This window comes from Rhinoraja longicauda, chromosome 25 (assembly GCF_053455715.1).
Source record: "Rhinoraja longicauda isolate Sanriku21f chromosome 25, sRhiLon1.1, whole genome shotgun sequence".
Classification (NCBI taxonomy): Eukaryota; Metazoa; Chordata; class Chondrichthyes; order Rajiformes; family Arhynchobatidae; genus Rhinoraja; species Rhinoraja longicauda.
This window is the reverse complement of record NC_135977.1, coordinates 8,099,157-8,119,453: the sequence shown is the minus strand read 5'-3', so window position 1 is coordinate 8,119,453 and position 20,297 is coordinate 8,099,157. Positions and strand designations below refer to the sequence as shown.

Here is a 20,297-nt window from a genome sequence, read left to right as displayed (position 1 = left end):
CCATTGCTCATTCCGATCAACATGCCCCATCTACGCTAGTCCCTCCTGCCCGCACTTGATCCATAGTCCTCTAAACTTATCCTCTCCATGTTTCTGTCTCTTATATGTCATGATAGCACCTGCCCCAACTACCTCCTCCGGCAGCGCGTTCCATATACCTACCACCCTTTGTGTAAAAACGTTACCCCTCAGGTTCCTATTAGATATTTCACCCCTCTCACTCCAAGTCAGATGTTGGAGTATGAATCTCTCATTCCAAGTCGTATGTTCTTCTTCTCTTCCTTTACGTAGTCCCTCACAATCGAGGATGAATGACTTCCACTATGATTCTGGCTGCTCTATGAGGTCAACGATGGACCCACTGATTCCTAATGTGAACCAGTGTGTGGGTGAATGTAGAACCAGGTGGGATGGTGGAGGGAAATGAGGGGGACTAAAATAGGATGAGTGTAAATGGGTACTTGGTGGGCCAAAGGGTCTCTTTCTAAACTGTATGACGCTATTATTCTTGCACAGAAGGTGGTAATTGCCGTCAAACATGTAGATAGTTTGTGAGGTCTGCTTTTTAAAAAAAATGTTGTTTCGAGATACAGCGCGGAAACAGGCCCTTTCGGCACATCGGGTCCGCGCCGACCAGCGATCCCTGCACATTAACACTATCCTATACCCACGAGGGACAATTTTTACATTTACCAAGCCAATGAACCTACACACATGTCCGTCTTTGGAGTGTGGGAGGAAACCGAAGATCTCGGAGAAAATCCACGCGGACACGGGGAGAACGTACAAACTCCATGCAGACAGCACCTGTAGTCAGGATCGAACCCGGGTCTCCGGTGCTGTGAGCACTCTAAGGCAGCAACTCTACCGCTGTGCCACCGTGCCGCCCGAAGCTGCTTCCATATTCCTGCCCTCTGCTGCCACACGATTCCTCGGCTGCTTTCCCACTCGCTAATTTGAGCAACAATCACCCACCTTCAAGCAGAAGATGGCAGAAACAGGTTTGTGGTCGCTGATGAGGTACTCCATGTGACTGTGGTAGGTGTGCTGCAACACCTCAATGTGGTTGCTTTTGCCGACTGGCGAGTTGCCCCTTGCCAACAATGAGGAGTCCTGCAACAGGTCGTAGCAGTCGGACATTTTCACCCTCCAGAGAATCCGATCCGTCCAGGCAGGTTTGCGTTTCTTAGAACTAGGAACCGTCGGAAAATTGCAACAGTGAAATTAGAGCGTGCAATAGCCTTAGAGTTGCTGAACATGACACCAAGACCGTCTCTTATCTGCCTGCACATGATCCACATCCCTCCACTCACTGCATATCCGTAAGCCTATCCAAAAGTCTCGTAAACAGCACTATCATATCTTCGTCATCCACCAACACCGGCAGCGCGTCCCAGGCATTGGTGGATGGGTGGACAAGGTCCAGGGATGAAAAGGAGGCAAAAGAGAGTAAGTTAAAGGGGGAAGAGAGGTGAAATTGGAAGGTAGAAGAAGGGATAATGCGAGAGTTAGTTTGTAACAAAATGGAGTTAGCTTTACTTCTAGTTTTAGGGATACTAAAGGGAAACAGGTCCTTCGGCCCAACAAGTCCTTGCTGATCATCCATGCACTAGATCTAACCTACACACTAGGGATAATTTGCAGAAGCCAATTAACCTACAAACCTGCACGTCTTTGGAACGTGGGAAGAAACCGGAGCACCCGGAGAAAACCCACGCGGTCACGGGGAGAACGTACAAACTCCGTGTAGACAGCATCCACAGTCAGGATCGAACCCGGTACTCTGGCGCTATAAGGCAGCAACTCTACCGCTGCGCCACTGTGCTGCCCCTCTTGGTTTCAGTGTGGTAGAGGTGGCAGGTTGAAGATGGACGAGTAATAGTGTTTACACTTCTGCGCGCAAATGTCTTTCCCAACTGTAGACCGAGGCGGATAAGAAACGTTCCACGTGTCCAAAGCAGAAAAAGATGAGTTGTCCTACCTGGTGTCAAATGTGTTTGTGCCCACGTCATACTTGTACGTTGGCCTGAAGCTGAGGGGCCCCTCCTGAAATCCATTCAGTGCCGGCTCAATCACCTTGGCGATGTTCAACTAACAAAGAGAAGTCACATTGTTAATAAGGTGGTCACCGACCAGGGCAAGCATAGCATTCATTGGTGGATGTTGACCCTTGGCTCAATGACAACCATCCCCCTCACCTCCGTGTTGGAGGGTCGTGAATCCCAACACTTGAGCAACGAAACAAGGCAACAGTAATTCTCATCACTGGGCAAGGGCTGTGTTGTTGGAGATTGGGCGACTGTCAGAGGAGAGATTAACCTGTGTCAGGGGACCAAGGAAAGCAACCATAACATTTTAGTTAGGAAGGAACTGCAGATGCTGGTTTACACCAAAGATAGGCACAAAATGCCAGAGTAACTCAGTGGGACAGGCAGAAACCAAAAGAGGATGAAATTTAGTTAAGATAGAAACATAGAACCATAGAAAATAGGTGCAGGAGGAGGCCATTTGTCCTTTTGAGCCAGCACCGGCATTAATAATAATAATACATTCCTTTATTCGTCCCACACCGGGGAAATTTACAGTGTTACAGCAGCAAAGTGGATAACAAGAGATCATTCATTATATAAAAAAGATACATAAATTGTCATCAGTTTTCTGTGTGTTCGTAGCTGTTATTGTTGACTGGTCTGCTGGGAGCAGTGCTGGTTGTGCAGTCTCACAGCAGCGGGAAGGAAGGACCTCCGATATCTCTCCTTCACGCACTTGGGGTGAAGGAGTCTGTCACTGAAGGAGCTACTCAGTGCAGTGACGGTGTCCTGCATGGGGTGGGAGTCGTTGTCCAGCAGCATTCATTGTGATCATGGCTGATCATCCACAATCAGTAACCTGTGCCTGCCTTCTTCCCATATCCCTTGATTCCACTAGCCCCTAGAGCTCTATCTAACTCTGTTAAATTCATCCAGTGAATTGGCCTCCACTGCCTTTTGTCGCAGAGAATTCCACAAATTCACAACTCTGGGTGAAAAAGTTTTTTCTCACCTCATCTAAGAATAAAGGCCTCCCCTTTATTCTCAGACTGTGGCTCCTGGTTCTGGAATGGACACACAAAGTGCTGGAGTAACTTACCGGGACAGGCAACATCTCTGGAGAGAAGGAATGGGTGAGGTTCCAGGTCGAGAACCTTCTTCAGACTGAGAGTCAGGGGAGAAGGAGTCTAGAGATATGGAAGTGTAAGGTGTGAAAACGACAAATCAAAGCAGATGCTGTTCAGGAAATGTGCAATGGTTCATTGTTAGCTGAGGGGAAGGTGACAAGGTGGCATACAATCAATAATATTTAATCAGGAGGACAGTAGAACTAGTTGGAGAACTAAGATGGAGGGACTAAGAGAGAGGAGATGTGGCTTAAAGTTAGAGGAATCAATATTCATAATTCTGGATTGTAAGCTGCCCAAGAGAAATAGCAAGAGCTGTTCCTCCAATTTGCATTGGGCCTCACTAACATCAGGTAACTGGCCTGAAACATTAACTCATTCTTTCCTCCCTGCACATGCTGTCTGACCTGTTGAGTATTTCCAGCAATTTCAGTTTTCATTGGTTTTACAGATTAGGCAGTGGTGTACATTTGTTCCATTGGATCAATAGTTTGTCCAGATCTGATGTACTTTGGTTTTGATGTAAATATATTAAAATTAGAAATATTCAATCAATAGACTTGATAGTATTTTGTATCATTCAATGCAGGCACCTCTCATCCTTCTAAACTCTAGAGAACAGTGGCCTAGCCTACTGAATGTCTTTTCATATCATAAACCTGCTACCCGAGAACCTTTGCCCCTCTCTGTGCAACCAATATATCCTTTATCACATAAGGAGACCAAAACTGTACGCAACACTGTGGGTGCAGTCACAATGAGGCCCTCAGCTCTACATATGTGTCGCAAGACATCTTTACTCCTTGTGCAGGAAGGAACTGCAGATGCTAGCCGGCACTGAAGATAAGCACAAAATGCTGGAATAACTCAGCGGGTCAGGCAGCATCTCCTGGATAGAAGGAATGGGTGATGTTCCGGGTCGAGACCCTCCTTCAGACTGACAGTCAGGGGAGAGAGGGAAACGAGAGATATGGAAGGGTAAGATGTGAAAAACAAGAGATCAAAGGGGACGAAGGTCAAGGAAAATGCAGAATAGATCATTGTTAGCTAGGGGAAGGCGACATAGGGGAAGGAGGCACACAATGTAAAATTTGAACAGGAGGACAGTCAGACTGGTCGGAGAACTAGAATGGGGGATGGAAGGAGAGAGAGGGAAAGGAAGGGTTACTTGGAGTTAGAGAATTCAATATTCAAACCACTGGGTTGTAAGCTGCCCAAGCAAAATATGAGGTGCTGTTCCATTGCGAGGCCAATGTACCATTGAGTCCAAAGAAGGGTCTCAATCCGTCACCTATCCATGTTCTCCAGAGATGCTGCCTGACCTGCTGAGTTACTCCAGCGCTTTGTGTCCTCGAATGTACCATTTGTCTTTCATTTGATAAATCTACACATTAGCTTTCAGTGGCTTGTAGACATTAGCATAAATTTTTAATGAATTTATATAGTTAAAATCATTCCTCATTGCTGTATTTTTTCTCCCAACAATAACCGCATGTATTTATACATTCACCACGATTTACTGCATTGACATCCACTCAATTTGCTTATCCAACTCTTAGTCTAGTTTAATTTAGAGATACAGCGCAGAAACAAGCCCTTTGACCAACCGAGTCCCACCGACCAGCGAACACCCCCGTACACGAGCACTATCCTACACACTAGGGACAATTTACAATTTTACCAAGCTAAATAACCTACAAAGCTGCACGTCTTTGTAGTGTGGAAGGAAACTGAAGCTCCTGGAGAAAACCCACACAGGTCACACGGAGAATGTACAAACTCCGTACAGACAGCACCCGTAGTCAGGGTCGAACCCGGGTCTCCGGCGCTGTAAGGCAACAACTCTACCGCTGCGCCACCGTGCAGCCCTCTTGAAGTCCCTTTGCTCATTCCGACCAACATGCCCCATCTACGCTAGTCCCTCCTGCCCGCACTTGATCCATAGTCCTCTAAACTTATCCTCTCCATGTTTCTGTCTCTTATATGTCATGATAGCACCTGCCCCAACTACCTCCTCCGGCAGCTCGTTCCATATACCTACCACCCTTTGTGTAAAAACGTTACCCCTCAGGTTCCTATTAGATATTTCACCCCTCTCACTCCAAGTCAGATGTTGGAGTATGAATCTCTCATTCCAAGTCGTATGTTCTGCTTCTCTTCCTTTACGTAGTCCCTCACAATCGAGGATGAATGACTTCCACTATGATTCTGGCTGCTCTATGAGGTCAACGATGGACCCACCGATTCCTAATGTGAACCAGTGTGTGGGTGAATGTAGAACCAGGTGGGGTGGTGGAGGGAAATGAGGGGGACTAAAATAGGATGACTGTAAATGGGTACTTGGTGGGTCAAAGGGCCTCTTTCTAAACTGTATGACGCTATTATTCTTGCACAGAAGGTGGTAATTGTCGTCAAACATGTAGATAGTTTGTGAGGTCTGCTTTAAAAAAAAAATTTAGTTTCGAGATACAGCGCGGAAACAGGCCCTTTCGGCACATCGGGTCCGCGCCGACCAGCGATCCCCGCACATTAACACTATCCTATACCCACGAGGGACAATTTTTACATTTACCGAGCCAATTAACCTACAAACCTGTACGTCTTTGGAGTGTAGGAGGAAACCGAAGATCTCGGAGAAAACCCACGCAGGTCATGGGGAGAACGTACAAACTACATACAGACAGGCACCCGTAGTCGGGATCAAACCCGGGTCTCTGGCACTGCATTCGCTGTAAGGCAGCAACCATACCGCTGCGCCACCTTGTAGAACATGCTCAGAACATGTGTACAACTCTCTCAAGTCCAATCCCCCCACAGATACTGCCTGTCCGTTGAGTTCCTCCAACACTTTGGGTTTTGCTCAAGATCCCAGCATTTGGTGCAAAGGTGTCTCCACCTTCACCCTCAACTCCATCCAAGGACCCAAACAGTTTTTCCAGGTGAGACAAAGGTTCACCTGCACCTCCTCCAAACTCATCTATTGCATCCGCTGCTCTAGATGTCAACTTATTTACATCAGCGAAACCAAACGCAGGCTCGGCGATCGCTTCGCTCAACACCTGCGCTCGGTCCGCGTTAACCAATCTGATCTCCTGGTGGCTGAGCACTTCAACTCCCCCTCCCATTCCCAGTCTGACCTTTCTGTCATGGGCCTCCTCCAGTGCCATAGTGAGGCCCACCGGAAATTGGAGGAGCAGCACCTCATATTTTGCCTGGGCAGCTTGCAGCCCAGTGGTATGAACATTGACTTATCCAACTTTAGATAGTTCCTCTGTCCCTCTCTTCCCCTCCTCCTTCCCAGATCTCCCTCTGTCTTCCTGTCTCCACCTATATACTTCCTTTGTCCCGCCCCCCTGACATCTGTCTGAAGAAGGGTCTCGACCCGAAACGTCGCCCATTCCTTCTCTCCTGAGATGCTGCCTGACCTGCTGAGTTACTCCAGCATTTTGTGAATAAATACTGTCATTTAAGTTCATCAGCAAACAATCATCCTACCACCAGAGGGCAGTACCTCCACAGTACAGGAGCAGATTGTCTGCCTTCTGGGACACCAAGGGAAATGGGGAGTGAATGGGAATGAATAGTTTAGAGATACAACAAGGAAACAGGCCCTTCAGTCCACTGAGCCCACGCCGACCATCAATCACACATTCACACTAGTTCTATGTTACCGCACTTTGTCATTCACTCCCTACAGACTAGGTTCAATTTTACAGAGGGCCAATTAACCTACACACCCGCACGTCTTTGGGATGTGGGAGGAAACCGGAGCTCCCAAACAGTCACAGGGAGAACGTGCAAACTCCACACAGTCAGGATCGAATCCGGGTCTCTGGCGCTGTGAGGCAGCAGCTCGACTAGCTGCGCCAATGTGCCACAGTATGGTACTATGCCCTGTAATATGGTACTACAATAAAGGATCAGCCAGGATTGGATAGAATGACAGAACTGGCTCAAAGGGCCGAAGGGCCTACTCCTACATCTATTTTCTATATTTTTGCGTTTGAGATTGGAAGGGGACTTAAATGCACAATCTTTTGGCTTAGAGGCAAGAATCACCAGAACCATGAAAATTCTGGGGTGGCACGGTTGTGCAGCGGTAGAGTTGCTGCCTTACAGCGCCAGAGACCTGGGTTCAATCCTGACTACGGGTGCTGTCTGTACGGAGTATGCGCGTTCTCCCCGTGACCTGCGTGGGTTTTCTCGGGGTGCTCTGGTTTCCTCCCACATTACAAAGCCGCACAGGTTTGTAGGTTGTGTCGGGAGGAACTGCAGATAGACACAAAATGCTGGAGTAACTCAGCATCTGGACGGGCAGCATCTCTGGAGAATAGGAATGGGTGATGTTTCGGGTCGAGACCCCTCTTCAGACGGAGAGTCAGGGGAAAGGGAAACTGGAGATATATAAAGAGAGCATAAGGAACTGCAGATGCTGCTTTACACCGAAGATAGACACAAATTGCTGGAGTAAGTGCCTGACCCCCGAGTTACTCCAGCATTTTGTGTCTATCTTGTATGTTAATTGGCTTCGGTAAAATTGTAAATTGTTCCTAGTGTGCAGGATAGTGCTAGAGTATGGGGATCACTGGTCAGTGCAGATTCGCTGGGCTGAAGGATCTGTTTCTGCGCTGTGTGGCGAAAGTCTAATCTAGTTCTGAACAATGCAGCCTAACATGGGGTTAAAATACTTGGAGCTTCCTATGTGCAAGTCTGTCAAGGCCACCAACAATTGAACAGAGAGCTAGCTGTCCCATCTGCATTTGAAGGCAGTGAACATCCAGTGGCAACCATGAGGGGCAGTGACATATTAAAGAGGGGGAGAAAACCAAAAATAAAGACATTTGTAAAGGGAGATCTGCACCACACTTTGAACCCTGTAGGCAGGGCCGTTTTTACAGCATTATGGGCCCCCGGGCAAAGCAGTGTACTGGGGCCCCCACCGTTACTCTCCCCCACCCCCCTTTCCCTACCAGCTCCCCCCCCCTGTAGTGCCGGCGAAAAACACTTACCGAAAAGCACTTAGCGATGGACTTAGGGTGCTACATTGTTGCGTAAAGCACTTACAGATCGCTGTGAGAAGCACTGAAAAATGTTGCGAAAAAACACTTATTGAACCTACATTTTTAAAGTAGTATTTATTTATTGCAAGTCACTTAACATACACAGATCAGCATGGGGCCCCCGGGCAAGGGCTCATCAGGCCCATGCGTTATGACGGCCCTGCCTGTAGGCCTGGAGCACAGAGTTGTCCCTTCTCACTTCAGAGCTGCAAAGCTTCTGCACTGATTCCCTCCTATTCCAACCCCTGAGGTCTACTTATTCCAGTTCGACAGGAAGATGGAGCGGTTTCTGTTTAGCCTCAAGCCACCTGAAAGTTCTTTGTATTTCCTAAAAATGGACTCGTTGCCACGACAACTTACCTGCCGATCCGGCCCCATTTCCTCAGGCAATGACAAAAGGAGCAGCTGAAGGTTTGTGATGAAGTTGACGGAGGTAAAGCTAGGCCAAGGGCACGGAGAGGGCAGATCTCCGTGGTTTTGCTGTTAAACCCACTAGTCACTGAATGAACGGAATAAAGACAGCAAACTAATTGCTAGCATTTATTTCAAGAGGGCAGAAACGGGGTACTGATTGAGAATGATCAGCCATGATCACATTGAATGGTGGTGCTGGCTCGAAGGGCCGAATGGCCTACTCCTGCACCTATTGTCTATTGATCTGCATGGGTTTTCTCAGAGATCTTCGGTTTCCTCCCACACTCCAAAGACGTACAGGTTTGTAGGTTAATTGGCTTGGTAAAGGTAAAAATTATCCCAAGTGGGTGTAGGATAGTGTTAATGTGTGCGGGGATCGCTGGTCGGCACGGACCCAGTGGGCCGAAGGGCCTGTTTCTGCTCTGTATCTCGAAACTAAACGATGGGTCCGATCTGAAATGTAATGGAGGGGAAGTCCAGCACGGTCACACGACACCAGTACACGGTTCCTATCCACAAAGACACTAACGTGACATTTCCTTGTCCGAATAATGATGGGTTTGAGACCTGGAAGACTGAAAGGCTTCTGAAGAAGGGTCCCGACCCGAAACGTCTCTCCAGGCAACGTCAGCTGCCTGTTCCGCTGAGTTACTCCAGCATTTTGTGCCTGTACTGAAAGGCTGGCACGTTGGCACGGCAGGTAGTGCTGCTGCCCCACACTTCAGATGGCTTCGGACAGCATGACTACCCGCTGCTCTCTGGTGCTGTCGTTGTGGAGTTTGCACGTTCTCAGTTCAACCACACGAGTTCCTGTTTCCTCTGACATCCCATTGATGTGGTAATTTGGCCCATTAATCGGTTACTGTAAATGGCCCGGAGTGTAAGTGGGTGTTGGGCGAATCAGCATGGAGCTTACTGGCACGTGAGGGAGAATAGCTTGCGGGGAAACCAATGGAGATTGGGTTCAGGGGATTGCGTCGAGAGCTGGCATGGACTCAATGGGCCAAATGGCTTCCTTCCCCGTGTGGACAGAATATGAGAAATGTTTGTGTTACTGATCGTACCTGATCCTTCCCCCACAGAACATCCAACTTGTTCTTTTCAATGGCATTTTTCACGAAGCGAATGTTGTACTGCTCGATTCGAAAGTTCAGGTCGCCAAACCAAAAGACAACGCTGTTCAGAAACACAACGGAGCAACAGGTTATGAGAAGGATCACAAAGTGGCTCCTTCACTCACTCACTCCCCCCCCCCCACCTCCCTCCACTTTTTTTTTAGAGATACGCGCAGAAACAGGCACTTCGGCCCACCAAGTCCGCGCCGACCAGCGATCCCCGCACTCTAACACTATCATAAGATCGTAAGTGATAAGTGCAGTATTAGGCCATTCAGCCCATCAAGTCTACTCCGCCATTCAATCATGGCTGATCTATCTCTCGCTCCGAACCCCATTCTCCTGCCTTCTCCCCATAGTGCATATCCTACACACTGGGGCCAATTTACAATTTTACCGAAGTCAATTAACCTGCAAACCTGCACATATTTGGAGTGCGGGAGGAATCCGGAGCACCCGGAGAAAACCCACGCGGTCACACACGGAGAACGTACAAACTTCATACAGACAGCACCCGTTGTCAGGATGGAACCCGGGTCTCTGGCGCTGTAAGGCAGCAACTCTACCGCTGCGCCACCGTGCCGCACGTCCCTCGCCTCTTTGAGCCTGAACACTCATTGCTACTTTTAAATTCCATCAGACCTTTCCTCACCTTTCTCTGTGACTTCCATCCGCACCAATTCCCAGGTCATTATCTCGGCAGATCTCAATCTGCTGCCACCCGTCCATCATCATTTAGTTTAGTTTAGAGTCATAGGATCATACAGCCTGGAAACAGGCCATTAGGCCCAACGTTCCCATGCCGACCAAGATGCTCCATCTAAACTAGCCCCACCTGCCCGTGTTTGGCCCACGCCCCTCTAAACCTTTCCAATCCATGCACCTGTCCAAATGTTTTTTAAATGTCGTGATAGTACCAGCCTCAACTGCCTCCACTGGCAACTCTGTACAGACAGCACCCGTAGTCAGGATCAAAATGAGTTATCTGGCTTTGTAAGGCAGCAACTCTACTGCTGCACCACCATTGACCAGTCCACTGGTGTCAGCAATGGGTGTTAGCAGCGATGCATTAGTGGATTATAGCAGTAATGCATTGGTGTTAGCGGTGTTGCATTAGTGAGTGGTCGCGCTAATGCATTAGTGGGTGATAGCAGTGATGCATCAGTGTTGGCAGTGCTGCATCAGTTGAATGTAGCAGTAATGCATTGTTGTTAGCAGTGATGCATTAGTGGGCGATAGCACTGATGCATTAGTGGGTGATAGCAGTGATGCATTAGTGGGTATCCGCAATGATGCATTAGTGGGTATCCGCAATGATGCATTAGTGAGTGTCAACAGTGATGCATTAGTGAGTGTAAGCGCCGATGGATTGGTGCGTATTAGCGGTGATGCATTATTGAGTGTAAGCACAGATGCATTAGTGGGTGTTAGCGGTGATGCATGAGTGGGTGTGAGCAGTGCTGCATTGGCGTGTTGCGGGTACTCACTCGTGGTCGAGGACGCCGCTGGCGACGGGGCCGTTGAACTGCTGCAGCTGGAGGATGCTCTCAAAGTCGTCCATGCGCTGCTCGGCGTTCTCCATGTGAGCGGGCAGGTGGCAGTTGAGGAAACAGATCATGTGGCCGCACAGCGACAGCCTGGCGCTCACCCCTCCCTTGTTCCCCTGCGGCACAAGGTCCAAGAACACAGACACTGACGTCAGCACTCAGTCCACGCGTTCATAAGCCCGTCAGTTGTAGGAGCGGAATCAGGCCATTCGGCCCATCAAGTCTCCTCCGCCATTCAATCATGGCTGATCCAATGATGGTCTGAAGAAGGGTCTCGACCCGAAACGTCACCCATTCCTTCTCTCCAGAGATGCTGCCTGTCCCTCTGAGTTACTCCAGCAATTTGCTTCTACGGTTTGAACCATCATGTGCATTTCCTTCCTACACATGGCTGATCTATCTTTCCCTCTCAACGCCATTCTCCCCCATTAACCCTTGACATCCTTACACGTCATTAAGCAGGAAAGAGTGCAGAGAAGATCTACGAGGATGTGCAGGAAGGAAATGCAAGGGTGGTGCATGGTGAAGATATGGATTAGGTGAGGTAAATGCATAGAGTCTTTTACCCAGAGTAGAGGAATTAACAACCAGAGGATTTGGATTTAATGTGAGAGGCGAAAATTTTAATAGGAACCATAAGGACATTTTTTTTCACACACAGGGTAGTGGGTAAATGGAACAAGCTGCCAGAGGAGGTAGTTGAAGCAGGTACTGTACGAACAAAATAATAATGGCACCTGGACAGATACGTGGATAGGAAAGGTTTAGAGGGATGTGGGCCAAATGGAGGGTGGTGGGACTAGCTTAGATGGGGCAATAGGCAATAGACAATAGGTGCAGGAGTTGGCCATTCGGCCCTTCGAGCCAGCACCGCCATTCAATGTGATCATGGCTGATCATTCACAATCAGTACCCCGTTCCTGCCCTCTCCCCATACTCCCTGACTCCGCTGGTCGGCATGGGCAAGTTGGGCCGAAGGGCCTGTTTTACCGTGCTGTTTCCGTGACTCTACGACTTCCGTGGGCCCTGAAACACCAGAGTCTCATCTCTTCCGTCACTCAGCGCAGAGGGCTGGAAGTGACGGGTGACTGCAATAAGCAAAGTACAATCTAGCCCCTCTAAAGGGTGGGTAGTCAGAGGCCACAGGACATAGATGACTTAGTAGGAAAAAAACATTGGAATTTTGCATTCCTATGCCATTTAGGAGTAATTAATTCCATTGTATCCAGGAAGACATGCTGCGGCTTTAGCTTAGTTCAGTTCAGTTTAGTTTATTGTCACGTGTACCGAGGTACAGTGAAAAGCTTTTGTTGCGTGCTAACCAGTCAGCGGAAAGGCAATACATGATTTCAATCGAGAGATTTACAATGTATAGGTCGAGCCATTTACAGTGTACAGATACACGATAAGGGAATAACGTTTAGTATAGGGTAAAGCCAAGTAATGTCTGATCAAAGATAGTCTGAGGGTCACCAATGAGGTAGATAGAAGTTCAGGACTACTCTCCAGTTGTGGTAGGATGATTCAGTTGCATGAAAACAGCTGGGAATAGACTGCCCTGAATCTGGAGCTTTGGAGGACTTTGGTTAGGCCTCATTTGGAGTATTGTCAGCAGTTCTGGTCACCCCATTACAGGGTGTGGAGGCTTTGCAGGCTCTGCCTTTCCTTGGTCATCAGTGTCGGCTCTGGTTTGTTCTGAGCCTTTTCGTAACCCCAGTTTCCCCCTCCCCCCTGATTCCCAGTCTGAAGAAGGGCCTTGGCCCGAAACATCACCTCCTCCTTTTCTCCAGAGATGCTGCCTGGCCCGCTGAGTTACTCTGGCACTTTGTGTCTATCTTCGGTGTAAACCGCATGTGTTGTCAAGTGTGCGTCACGGGATAGGTTCAACTGCCTGCAAACAGTAATTAGTGCCTGGGTTCATGTTCACAGCTCAGGCTTAGCGAGCTGTTTCTATTGGAGAAATGAGAACAGAACAATGTGAATGAGCAGGTAACCATGTAGTCTCTGAACTAATGCACCGTGAAAAATGATCAGTTATCACCATGTAACAGTGATTGTTGACATTCTGAAGCAAAGCCAACTTCTGGATGCTTCATAGCTGACTGCATAATGAACATCTTGCTGAGATCTATCTTAGAGCTAATTTTATATTTTTATGTAGGAAGGAACTGTAGATTGCTGGTTTCAACTGCTGGTTTCAACTGAAGATGGACACAAAATGCTGGAGCAACTCAGCGGGACAGGCAGCATCTCTGGGGAGAAGGAATGGGTGACGTTTCGGGTCTGAAGAAGGGTCTCGACCCAAAACGTCACCCATTCCTTCCCTCCAAAGATGCTGCCTGTCTCGCTGAGCCTGTCTCTGTCATTTTGTGTCTTATCTTTAATTTTATTTGTTATTGTTTCATGATGAGGTGGGAGGAAAGTATGGATATTTTAGGAACTGGAGCATTGCTGGTGATTGGAGTCTCCGTTGAAGTCACAATCAACGAGATGTATATGAAGCAGATGCATTTGCTTCATATACACGATGCATATACATGATATCATATACATGATTTATATATACGAAGCAGAAACATTTTGTACATAAGACACAGATGGGATAGAAGTAATGTGTGGGAAGGAACTGCAGATGCTGGTTTAAACCGAAGATAGACACAAAAAGCTGGAGTAACTCAGCGGGACAGACAGACAATAGACAATAGGTGCAGGAGTAGGCCATTCGGCCCTTCGAGCCAGCACCGCCATTCAATGTGATCATGGCTGATCATTCTCAATCAGTACCCCGTTCCTGCCTTCTCCCCATACCCCCTGACAGCATCTCTGGAGAGAAGGGATGGGTGACGTTTTGGGTCGAGACCCTTCTTCGGGCTGAAGACTTTACAGGAAGGATGCGGAGGCTTTGAAGAGGACGCGGAGGAAGTTTACAAAAATGCTGCCTGGATTAGAAGGTTTCAGCTTCATGGAGAGATTGTATAAACTTGGATAGTTTTCTCTGGAACGTCAGAGGTTGAGGGGAGACTTGGTAGAAGCATATAAAATTATAACAGGCATAGGGTAGGCAGTCAGAATGGTGTAGGCTGACTAGGATTAGACTCAGGCGCACAGACTAAGCCCCGGTTCGATCCTGACCTCGGGTGCTGTCTGTGTGGAGTCAACACATACGCCGTGACCACGTGGGTTTCCTACTGGTGCTCAGGTTTCTCCCACATCTCAAAGGCACACGGTTATGTAGGTTAAAGATAGCTCCTCTGTCCCTCCCTTCCCCTCCTCCTTCCCAGATCTCCCTCTATCTTCCTGTCTCCACCTATATCCTTCCTTTGTCCCACCCCCGACATCAGTCTGAAGAAGGGTCTCGACCCGAAACGTCACCCATTCCTTCTCTCCCGAGATGCTGCCTGACCTGCTGAGTTACTCCAGCATTTTGTGAATAAATCGGTTATGTAGGTTAACTGCCCCCAGTGTTTAGGGAGTGGATGGGAAAGAGGGAGAGCATAGGACCAGTGGGAATGGGTGATCGATGGTCGGCGTGGACTCGGTGGGCCGAAGGGCCTGTTTCCATGCTGTACCTCCAAACTCTTAACTAAATAATTCCTCCAAAGACATCTATCCATTTGAATTGTGATGCTTACCCAGTATCCACCAAGTCCCGTCCTGGTGCAGTTGGTCTGGATATCTTGCAGGTTTGGCAGGAGATAGTATTTGACAAACACCAAGAGCAACTGTCCTTGCATCCTCTCAGAGGTTAGCTGTGCCAGGAGGAAATCGAGATGTTTTTAATCATAGCAATATCCGTCAATGTTATATTAGAAAAACATAGAAACATAGAAAACATTAAAAAATAATGTTCGATCATTCAATATGATCATGGCTGATCCTCCAAAATCAGTGCCCCGTTCCTGCTTTCTCCCCATATCCCTTGATTCCGTTAGCCCTCAGAGCTATATCTAACTCTCTCTTGAATACATCCAGTGAATTGGCCTCCACTGCCTTCTGTGGCAGAGAGTTCCACAGATTCACAAATCTCTGGGTGAAGAAGTTTTTCCTCATCTCAGTTTCACTAGATGAGTAACACTACCTGATATTTCATTTTAACATGGAGATATCACTGGAAAAGTGGAAGAACTGATGAAGCACCTTCTATGAAGCACCTCTATGCCCACGATATGTCTCACAATGCTCCAGTCATTTGGAGTACTGCGTGCAGTTCTGGTCGCCCCGTGTGGAGCTTTGGAGAGGATGCAGAGGAGGTTTACCAGAATCTTACTTGGATTAGAGGGTTTCAGTTTAGTTTTGTTTTTAGTTTAGTTTAGTTTAGAGATACAGCGCGGAAACAGACCATTCGGCCCACCGAGTCCACGCCGACCAGCGATCCCTGCACACTAGCACTATCCTACACACCAAGGACAATGTTACAATTTTTACCAAAGCCAAACTAACCTACAACCTTGTAGGTCTTTGGCGTGTGGGAGGAAACCAGAGCACCGGGGGAAACCCACGCAGATAACGTGCAAACTCCGTACAGACAGCACCCGTAGTGAGGATCGAACCCGGGTCTCTGGCGCTGAAAGCCAGCAACTCTACCGCTGCGCCACCGTGCCGCACTCTTAACAAGGGAAGTCACGAGGGCCAATATCCCTTGTAACAAATTGTAATATACAATTTAAACTTACCAACACGTAACCAAAGGGACGAAGAGTGTCCATAAAGAGCTCGCTCCATTGGTCGGTGAAGATGGCGTCCTTCAGTCTTTTATTAATCATGGAGTTCACTTCCTGCAAACTTCAAGCACAAACACACGACATGTTTTAGTTGTGTAGGGAGGAACTGCAGATGATGCTTTACACCGAGGTTGGAGTAACTCTGCGGGTCAGGCAGGAATAGGAAAAGGAATAGGTATCTCCAGAGATGCTGCCTGACCCGCTGAGTTACTCCAAGCATTTTGTGTCTATCACGTTTTAATGGGATGTATATCCCCAGCACAGGGACTTGGAGTTGCTGTCAGACTTCCACCTCCTCTTCCCTGTGATTGACTTTATGTGTAGGTTCAATTTTTAGAGCGTGGAAACCGGCCCTTCGGCCCACCGAGTCCATGCCAGCCACCAAACACCTGTACAATAGTTCTATGCTATGCCAGCCCACCCTGTGCATTGGGGGAAATTTACAGAGAGGCCAATTGACCGACAAACCTGCACGTCTTTGGAGTGTGGGAGGAAAACGGAGCGCCCGGAGTAAATGCACGCGGTTTACAGGGAGAACGTACAAACTCCGTGCTTTGGTAAAATTGTAAATTGTCCCTCGTGTGAGGGGTAGTGCTCGCTGGTCTCGGCGCGGACTCGGTGGGCTGCAGGACCTGTTTCCGCGCTTTATCTCACAAAGTCTAAAGTCCAAAGGCTCTTTCATAACATTGCAAGGTAGGTCTCTGACTCCCGAATTTCAAGCCTTCGTGAACCCAACAATAAACCGTGGTTTATCTGAACAAGAGGGGAACCACTACTCCGATAGAAACTTTAAAAGTGCGCCTTTAAGTTCTTGGAACGGTGCAGAGATTTAAGCTAGATGGCTGGGGGCGCAGCAGGCAGTTTGAATTCATTAAAACAAACAGTGTGAGGTTTTGTGACAATTTTAAAGACCACTTTCAAAGGAGTCGCAGGGAGCCACACCTGGAGCAGATTGCTGCCCTGCAGAAGAAAGAGATCAAAAGCCCAGGAGTTTAATTGTGCAGTTTCCAACGATCCAGGATTAAAAAGCAGCAAATAAACAAATGTTTGGCGGCGACTTGGAGAGAGACCCTGGCAAATTGTTCAGTGTAGAGAAGGGGGCAAATTTAGAGACACAGCGCGGAAACAGGCCCTTCGGCCCACCGAGTCCGTGCCGACCAGCGATCCCCGCTCATTAACATTACCCTACGCACACTAGGGACAATTTTACCAAGCCAAATAACCTACAAACCTGCACGTTTTTGGAGTGTGGGAGGAAACCGAAGATCTCGGAGAAAACCCACGCAGGTCACGGGGAGAACGTACAAACTCCGTACAGACAGCACTCATAGTTGGGATCCAACGCTGTAAGTGCCATAAGGCAGCAAATCTTCCGCTGTGCCACCGCGCTGCCCTCGTGCACTTTGGGCGGTGCTTGATACTGGCTCCCTCAGTCCAAACAACGTTGGGCGGCATTGCCACACTGTGGCGCAGCGGTAGAGCTGCTGCCTCACAGTGCCAGAGACCCGGGTTCCATCCTGACCACGGGTGCTGGCTGTATGGAGTTTGCATGCTCTCCCCGTGACCGCGTGGGTTTTCTCCAGGGGCTCCGGTTTCCCCCCCACACTCCAAAGACGTGCAGGTTTGTAGGTTCAATGTCTTCGTTAAAGATTGTAAATGTCCCTGGTGTGTAGGGTCGTGTTAGTGTAAGGGGTGATCGGTGGTCGGCACGGACTCGGTGGGCCGAAGGGCCTGTTTCCGCGCTGTATCTCTAAACTAAATTCCAGTAGCCTGTGGCAGGATTAGCACCGCTAATTCAGGGGGAACTACTCTGAAATACATTCAGCGGGAGGGTGATGTCAGGAGGCGGGAAATGGCAGCAGCAGGCTTTGTTAGCATTATTTCTGGAACAGGAAAAACTAGAAACAATCACAAATAACAGCAAATTTATTCCTGGCATTTTTAATAGACAATAGTGTAACAGTAATTACTGGGGAGAACAGACAAGTCAACACCTAAAGTGGGAGCATTTATTTCTGGGGCAGCTGCAGCCTCACAGCACCAGAGACCCGGGTTCGATCCTGACCTCGGGTGCTGCCTGTGCGGAGTTTGCAGGGACGTCCCAAAGTAGACAGAAAAAGCTGGAGTGACTCAGCAGGTCAGGCAGCATCTCTGGAGAGAAGGAATGGGTGACGTTTCGGGTCGAGACCCTTCTTCAGATGAAAGTCACGGGGAAAGGGAAATGAGAGATAGAGACGATAATGCATAGAGATACAACACAATGAGTGAAAGATGTACAAAAAAGTAACGATGATAAAGGAAGCAGGCCGTTGTAAGGTGTTTGTTGGGTGGAAACGAGAAGCTGGTGCGACTTGGATGGGGGAGAGTTAGAGAGAGAGAGAGGGGGAATGCAGGGGTTACTTGAAGTTAGAAAAATCAAAACTCATAGCTCTGCAGATTTCTCTAACTTCAAGTAACCCTGGCATTCCCTCTCTCTCCATCCCTCCCCCACCCAAGTCGCACCAGCTTCTCGTTTGTGTCTATCTTGGGTTTAAACCAGCATCTGCAGTTCCTTCCTACGCATCCCAAAGACGTGCAGGTTTGTAGGTAAATTGACCTCTGTAAAAGTAGGGTGTGCTCCAGGTAGGGTTGCCAACTATAGCACCCCCAAATACGGGACAAAGTGACGTCACCGCCCCGTGCCCCACGTGACCTCACCCAGCCAGCGGCCACATGCTCCCACTCCACCAATGGCGGCTGCCCGGGCCGGGAGGCGGGTTGCTATGCAACCTCCATTACGCAGCGCCCGGGCCTCCTGACCTACACTGTCCACACCTACACTGTCCGGAAGGTAGGCACAGATTTTAACCAGCATCTGCAGTTTTTTTCCTACTACATTGTCCGGGCCTACAGCGTCCGGGCCTACAGCACCTCCCGGGCCTAATACAGGACAAGGGCGGTCCCGTACGGGACATGCCAATTTAGCCCAAAATATGGGATGTCCCGGCTAATACAGAACAGTTGGCAACCCTAGCTCCAGGTGTGAAGAACCAGTATCACAGAAATAAACTGAAGGACTCCACTGTGAGAAGAATCAGTGTACTGTTTACCGATATACCACGGTGGCTACACTTCATAGCAATTCTGTGCAAGGTTCCAGCTTTGTTGACAGGGGCAAGCTGTAGGGGAGGATAGGCATGCAGGCTATGATTCTCTATTATTAATTTTGCAGGCTGTTTTCATACAATGGGGTTACTGAACCAAATAAGTGCCCTTTATATGTTTGTGTAGGAAGGAACTGCAGATGCTGATTTAACCAAAGATAGGCAAACATGGACCAGAGGACATAGGTTTAAGGTGAGGGGGGGAAAGATTTAATAGGAATCTGAGGGGTAACGTTTTCACACAGAGGGTGGTGGGTGTATGGAATGAGCTGCCAGAGGGGGTAGTTGAGGCTGAGACTATCACAATGTTTAAGAAACAGTCAGACAGGTACATGGATAGGACTGGTTTGGAGGGATACGGGCTAAGTGCGGGTAAGTGGAATGAATATAGCTGGGTTATGGGGAGAGAACAGGACAGTGGGACTATCTAAATAACTTGTGCAAAGAGCCAGCACAGGCAACAGGAACAGAATAGCTTTGTTTTGGATTATATGTTTTTAATGATTTATTTATTGAAGGACACAGCTTGAAAACAGGCCTTTGGGCCCACCGGGTCCACACCAACCATCAATCACCCACCACACTAGTTCTATGTTATCCCACATTCACATTCACTCCCTACACACCAGGGACAATTTACAGAGGCCAGTTTACCTACAAACCTGCACGTCTTTGGTGTTTAGGTGGAAACCAGAGCACCTGGAGGAAACCCACTTGGTCACAGGGAGAACAGAACGTGCAAACTCCACCTGAGGTCAGGATTGAACCGGGGTCTCTGGCGCTGTGAGGCAGTGGCTCTACCAGTTGCACCACTGTGCCACTCCTATAATGATTACATCTGATCTGTGCTGAAAGATAGTAAATGTTGCTACAAAATGGTAAAAATGGACCTACCCTAAAATTCTCTATCTTTATCAAATTAATATTGGCTGGAAACCACTATCTGCAGTTCCTCGTTTCTACAAAGGAATGGAAGATATTGCTACCTTCCATTTCCTTTCCTATTCCCAGACGTAGGAGCGGTGGCGCAGGGGTAGAGTTGCTGCTTTACAGCACCAGAGACCCAGGTTCTATCCTGACTACGGGTGCTGTCTGTGTGGAGTTTGTATGTGCTCCCCATGGCCTGCGTGGGTTTTCTCC

The 20,297-nt window shown here is 48.4% G+C and overlaps 1 protein-coding gene across 2 annotated transcripts in view; it reads right to left on the bottom strand.

Annotated features, from left to right (window-relative positions):
- inpp5jb (inositol polyphosphate-5-phosphatase Jb) overlaps window positions 1-20,297 on the bottom strand; it is a 69,790-nt gene that overhangs the window by 12,815 nt on the left and 36,678 nt on the right. For both annotated transcript variants that reach the window (XM_078421887.1, XM_078421888.1), the window contains exons 4-9: window positions 15,967-16,075; window positions 14,926-15,042; window positions 11,234-11,409; window positions 9,696-9,807; window positions 1,982-2,091; window positions 976-1,192 (exon numbers count right to left, since the gene is read on the bottom strand). In XM_078421887.1, the coding sequence (XP_078278013.1) occupies window positions 976-1,192; window positions 1,982-2,091; window positions 9,696-9,807; window positions 11,234-11,409; window positions 14,926-15,042; window positions 15,967-16,075 (841 nt within the window). The remainder of the gene's footprint in view (window positions 1-975; window positions 1,193-1,981; window positions 2,092-9,695; window positions 9,808-11,233; window positions 11,410-14,925; window positions 15,043-15,966; window positions 16,076-20,297) is intronic.